The sequence below is a fragment of the Mus caroli genome, unplaced genomic scaffold (assembly GCF_978045245.1).
Source record: "Mus caroli unplaced genomic scaffold, Mus_caroli_1 scaffold_1, whole genome shotgun sequence".
Taxonomy (NCBI): Eukaryota; Metazoa; Chordata; class Mammalia; order Rodentia; family Muridae; genus Mus; species Mus caroli.
This window is the reverse complement of record NW_028227256.1, coordinates 69,943,553-69,949,832: the sequence shown is the minus strand read 5'-3', so window position 1 is coordinate 69,949,832 and position 6,280 is coordinate 69,943,553. Positions and strand designations below refer to the sequence as shown.

At 51.0% G+C, this 6,280-nt stretch overlaps 1 protein-coding gene across 1 annotated transcript in view; it reads right to left on the bottom strand.

The window, feature by feature from the left end:
• Nucleotides 1-1,135: 1,135 nt before the first annotated feature.
• Nucleotides 1,136-6,280, bottom strand: part of Igfbp2 (insulin like growth factor binding protein 2) — a 28,025-nt gene continuing 22,880 nt past the window's right edge. Inside the window, exons 2-4 of the mRNA XM_021166129.3 lie at nt 4,313-4,539; nt 3,921-4,061; nt 1,136-1,611 (exon numbers count right to left, since the gene is read on the bottom strand). Of these exons, the coding sequence (XP_021021788.1) occupies nt 1,447-1,611; nt 3,921-4,061; nt 4,313-4,539 (533 nt within the window). The 3' untranslated portion in view covers nt 1,136-1,446. The remainder of the gene's footprint in view (nt 1,612-3,920; nt 4,062-4,312; nt 4,540-6,280) is intronic.

Sequence of the window (6,280 nt, the reverse complement as noted above, 5' to 3'; positions counted from 1 at the left end):
TCCTGTGACTGTCCCACCTGGGCATCCATCCCATATACAGTTACTAAACCCGGACACTATTGTGGATGCCAACATGTGCTTGCTGACAGGAGCCTGATAGAGCTGTCTCCTGAGAGGCTCTGCCAGTGCCTGACAGAGGTGGATGCTCTCAGACATCCATTGGACTGAGTATAGGCTCTCCAGTGGAGGAGCTAGAGAGAGGACCCAAGTTGGAGCTGAAGGGGTTTGCAGCCCCACAGGAGGAACAACAATATGAACTAACCAGTACCCCCAGAGCTCCCAGGGACTAAACCACCAACCAAAGAGTACACATGGAGGGACCCATGGTTCTAGCCGCATGTGTAGCAGAGGATGGCCTTGTAGGAGGACATCAATGGGAGGAGAGGCCCTTCCTTGGACTTGTGAAGAGTCCCAATGTAGGGGAATGCCAGAACAGGGAATCGGGAGTGGGTGGCTTAGTGAGCAGTTGGGGGCAGGGGGGAGGGATGGAATAGGGGAGTTTCAGAGGGGAAATGAGGAAAGGAAATAAAATTAAGTGTAAATAAAGAAAATACCTAATAAAAAGAAAATATGTCAGAAAAAAAAAAAAGAGTTGCTTTGGTCAAGGTATCTCTTCACAGCAATGGAAACCCCCAAGATACCTGAAAACTCCTTATTTCAGGGGGTAAGAGAATCCCAATTTCAATGTTCCCCATTTCCCATCTCCCACTGCAATATCATCTGAAGCTTTCTACCGATGTTGCTTTGTATGGGTGTTTATATGCAGTGTAGCCCAGGCTAGACTAGACTCTCAGTCTTACTGCTTCAGCCTCCCAAAAGCTGGGATTGTGGACTGTGCATCCAGTGTCCGTTGGGTGTTGCACACACAGAAGAAGATCTGCACTCTTGTCCTCACCACCCATCTTCCTCAGTCAGTCCAGGGGGTTGGAAACCTTCCTTAGTGCAGCAGAGCCCTGGGTTCCACCGCAGGCCGGCATCTGGGTTTCAAAAGCCTTTCTCTTGTCCCCATGTAAGATGGAAACAGTGACTTCCCCGCCATTCCAGGTGTTAGGGACAAGGTGGGCATGAGCTCAGCAGACACCCCCCCCAAAGACTCTTTCCCGGGACACCCCAAAGACTCAAGTAAGACACACACTTTATTTTTCCTTCCTTTAATCTTAAGTAAAAGAGACACAGGGATTCAAAAATAAAAATTTCTTTCCCCATTCCCAAGCCTGTACCCAGTACCCCCCATACCACCCTTCCACTCTCTAACAGAAGCAAGGGAGGTTCAGCTTAACAGCCGCTGGGGGGGGGGTCAGGGGGGGCTTCTGAGCTCAGTGTTGGTCTCTTTCCAAATATAAATACATGTGTCGAAACTGGGAACTCCTCCACACCCGTCACCCTGACGCCCTCCATTTCTGCTGGTGTTCGGGGTGGGGAAGCCAGGCACCGACTGGCTGGGGTTTACTGCACACTTTGGGCATGGGCCCCACCAGTCTCCTGCTGCTCGTTGTAGAAGAGATGGCACTCGGGGTCTCCCCGGATAGTGGGAGCTCCCTGGATGGGTTTCCCGGTATTGGGGTTCACACACCAGCACTCCCCGCGCTGTCCATTCAGAGACATCTTGCACTGAAGGGTAAAAAGAGCAAAACATCAAGAGTCCCACCCACTAAGCCACCTCAGCTTCTCCCTCAGCTTTATCCAGCCCAGAGCTGGATGCATGCAGTTCCCAGGTGCAGGGTTCTGCCGCACAGGGGCCTGTACCAACCATAAGCGAGCACTTGGCAGCTTGTCAAAATGCAGACAGGTGGCCCTAAACTTCTGCCTGGCCTACAAGCAGTAGAAGGATGATGATAACCTAGGCCCAGAGGCTGTGCCCATTACCAATGCTGCTGGAGACAAAGATCAAGAAGAATCAGCTCCTGTGGAAGACCCCAGACTTCAGCCATGGTCTAAGATGAAAACCCTCACATCCCAAGAGACTGACTGTGTGCCAGGCGCTGTGTAAGCAAGAGATTCCAATCACTCACTGGCATCGAGAGTCACATTTATACACATAATACACACAGCCACTTTGTGTATTAAGTATCATTAATGTCCCCATTCTATAGCTGTGAAACAGAAGCAAGAACTGGCTAAGTGACTTGTAACTGGTTAAGTTCCCTGGCTGTCCTGGAACTCCATCTGTAGACCAGGCTGACCTCACACTCACAGAGGTCCGCCTGCCTCTGCCTGCCAGGATTAAAGGTCTTTGCCACAGCTTACAGGTCACGTTTCTAAGAAGCTCTCATGTGTTGATAATGGTCTATGCTCTGCATTCTTAGAATCAATTTAGCCACTGGCCAAGGAGCCAAGTTATACAGTTCAGATCTGAGGAGAAACGTGATATTTGAACTCCAGGCGTTGCCATCCAGGGTCCCTGATCTTATCATATATGCTGCAGTAGTGACTAACATAAATGGACATGGTATCTTATGAGGTTCAGTATGCCCATTGTTCACTAGACATGGGTGGAAAGACAGACAGACAGACAGACAGCTTTTACACTGGCATGGGAGGGGGGCTAGATAAAGGAGTTGAGGAAGATCCAAGAAAGAGTAGTACAGTCTTGTTTGTACCCACCCCAGCCCCCGGCTCCACACATCCATTCCTTACGTCAACCCTGACGGGCCATTAGGATCACTGGGAGAGTTCAGAAAAATACCCCATACTCAAGAGACCCAAGTCCCCTGTATTAAAACCCAGCATCTTAATTTGCTATAGAACCCCAAAGCATCCCATGTGCTCTCAGCTCTAAGGTGAGATCCTGCTTACTGACTAACAAGATGACAGGTGACAGTCCAGTCCCCACTCCCCCAACCACTCCTGCCAGCCACACCCCTGCCCCATCCCTTCTCCTCCATCTTACAGGAAATAGGAGTTCTTCTCACCCTGGTTCTTCCCCTATAAGAGGTTGTAAGGTAGAGAAGGCAGTGAGGAGTGGGACACATAAAAGGATGTATACATACAGAGAAGCAGGAGGGCAAAGGCTCCTGAGAGTTTACATTCAGTCCTTAACCCTATGGTTAGAACTATATGTTCAGCATTTAATCCCCAAACTTCTATCTCTTGTGATACCTGGACAACAGAGAGCCTACTTGACATATGGTTAAATTGTTGATTCCAAAGATTGATTCATGGATCATTAGCAATAAATACACAGTTCATGGACCATTAGCAATTTGGGAGAGGCTTAGAAATGCAAACTGTAAGCCAGATGGTGGTGATGCATGCCTTTAATCCCAGCACTTAGGAGGCAGAGGCAGGCGGAGCTCTGTAAAGTAGAGGCCAGCCTGGTCTATGGAATGAGTTCTGGGACAGCCAGGGCAGTGATACAGAGAAAGGAAAAGAAGGGAGGGGAGGGGAGGGGCAAGGGGGGAAGGGAAGAGGGAGGGGCAAGGTAGAAAGGGAAAAGAAAGGGAAGGGGAAGGGAAAAGGAAGGAAAGGGAAGGGGAAGAAGGGGAAGAAGGGGAAGGGAGAAATGCAAACTGCAGATTCCACCAAACCTCAAGTGACATCCTCCGAAGGTGGGCCTAGAGCACTACTCTCAGGTATACTGGTTTAGGTTGAAACCTACTTCTACTGTAGCTACATCCAAACCTCTGGAAGAGCTGAGCTGCAAGGGCAGTTCTTCTGCCCTTCTTCTCAGTTCTCCAGGGCATTTTCCTGACAGACACCGAGCACAGAGAGAAGAAGCCAGCTGAGAGAGTGGCGTTAGACCTGCCCCGCCTGAGGCCAAGGAGGAAAGCCTCACGGAGCTGAGGTACCACCCACCCAACCTTCAGTTTACAGACCACTGCATCCAAGTTCAGCTCTTAGCTCCCAGGGACTATACAAGCAGATGCAGCAGACTCGGGGCTGAGGAAGGGCCTCCCTAGCCCAGGCTGGCCCACACTCACCTGCTTAAGGTTGTACCGGCCATGCTTGTCACAGTTGGGGATGTGCAGAGAGTAGAGATGTTCCAGGGGGCCCCGATCATCCGGAAGGCGCATGGTGGAGATCCGCTCCAGGACCTGGTCCAACTCCTGCTGGCAAGGGGTCTGAAGACAAAAAAGGAGCGCCTAGCGTGAGGGAAAGGAGCCCACAAAACACTGGTACTAGGCAAGGCCTCACACACTGCCTGATCCGTGGGGAAGAGACTCCCTCAACACCAAGTGGCTAGTAGGGCAGCATCAGTGGCCACCAACCCCACTGTGCTCATCCCATCCCTCCAGAAAGTCACATGACTGTTGTTAGGTTTTGTTTGTCGGTAGCAGGACCTTCCTCCATCAGACCCCATCCCACCACTGACCCTGGCGGGAGGCGGGCGCAGCTTCTTGGGCTCCTCCAGACTGAGGTGTTTGGCACCTTTGCCCATCTGCCGGTGCTGTTCATTGACCTTCTCCCGGAACACAGCCAGCTCCTTCATGCCTGACTTGAGGGGCTTCCGGCCAGCACTGCTGCCACCTCCCAACATGTTCATGGTCCCATCCACGTGGTTCTCCACCAGGCCTCCCTCAGAGTGGTCGTCATCACTGTCTGCAGAGAAAGAGAGGAAGACACTCCAGATTCAGCTTCCCAGAGCCCTAACCTCCCTGAGGAGGGTGGCTGTTGTAATTAAGGAGAAGACTATTAGCTAACGCGTGACCACCAGGTGCCAGGAGCCCAGCCTCCACAACTTAGCTGGGTGTTTCCTAACTCTGTAGGTGGTAACGTGGGTTGCATGTAAAAAGCTCCCCTCACACACTTGTGTGCTTGAACTCTTGCTCCCTGGGTGCTGGCACTGTTGAGGAAGGCTGTGGAGCCCGGCTGGCCAAGGGGAGTTACTGCGGGTGGGACTTTCATTTTAAGGGTCATGGTCCATCCTGCTTCCACATCCCAGTCTGTTTTCTGATTCAGACTGAGATGTGACAAGCATCCACCACCCACTCGCACTGCCTCCCCCTTGATGGTAGGTGAAGTCTTGAAACTATCCCCCAAACTAATGCATTCCGCCCCTGAGGCTTCCGAGAGGCGTCTGAGCACAGAGATAGAGAGTCTGGTCCCAACGCTCAAATCCCCTTCTCTTTCACACACGGGGAAACTGAAGCTCACGGAAGCCGGTCGCTTGAGCGAGATCACATCCCTGTTAAGTGATGGATGGATCAGGAGTTGAACTGAGGCTGTGTGACTGCAGAGAGAAATGGGGAGATCCAAACTCAGTTCTTCCCTCACCCTCCAAGCTGCAACCTAGGAGCAGCAAAGAATGAAGACAGACACAAGGCCCTCAACAGGAAAGTAGGTCATCCCAGGATCCATCAGAAAATATCGCGCTCGCCCACCACCAATCCCAAGTTTAAGTTCTTCCTTTATAGTCCTATCATGGCAGACTAGTTGAGGTTTTAAAAACTACTACCACAAGATCCCTGGGCTGGGGCACAGCTGGCAAGGGACTGCAAGGCAGGCAGCCACCTGCCAGTGAGAATCACTCTCATAGAGCCGACTGTGTGCATGCAGACACTAAAAGCAGCCCCTAGTTCCCAGTCTCAGCCTGGCTGACGAATGTCTCTCCAGGGTAGGGTAACAGATGGGGAATTGTGTGGTCAGTCTGAGACCAGGGGGACAAGTCCCAGCATGTTCTAAAAGTCAAGGCATCTTAGCCCCACCCCAGTCATCCAGAAACACAAGCCCACAAAGTCCTAATAAAAAACTACGTGAAGCCAGGAGATGCTGGCACATGTCTTTAATCCAAGCACTTGAGAGGCAGAGGCAGGTGGATCTCTGTGAGTTAGAGACCAACCTGGTCTAAAGAGTGATTCCAGGACAGCCATGGTTACCCAGCAAAATCTGGTCCCAAAAACAAACCAAAAAAATCTGGGTGAGTGCATAGAGGGTTTTTCAACACATTTTGCATCACTCTGCCCAGCTTTTAATGTTCATTCAAAAACTTTACAGTCCCTGTCCCCAAATGGGATAATTCTTAATAGATACGATTCAAAGCACATAGTTCCCAATGGACCCCTCAGTACAGAGGAGTCCATATAGTATAGAGGGCACCACGGGTCCCCCTCCTAGGCAATACCACAAGTTGGAAAGAGCCAGCAGTGACTGCAAAAGGTAAGGTATACTGCCTTGTCTAAGCTGTTAGAAACCAGATGGTGTTCAACTAAGGGAGGAGTCAGCTCTTCCACACCAGGTACAGAACTGGGTACCAGTGTTAACAGCTGCACTTGCTGTTGCTAAGGTGTCCTAGCATCAAGCTTGAGCGAGATCACATCCCTGTTAAGTGATAGATGGATCA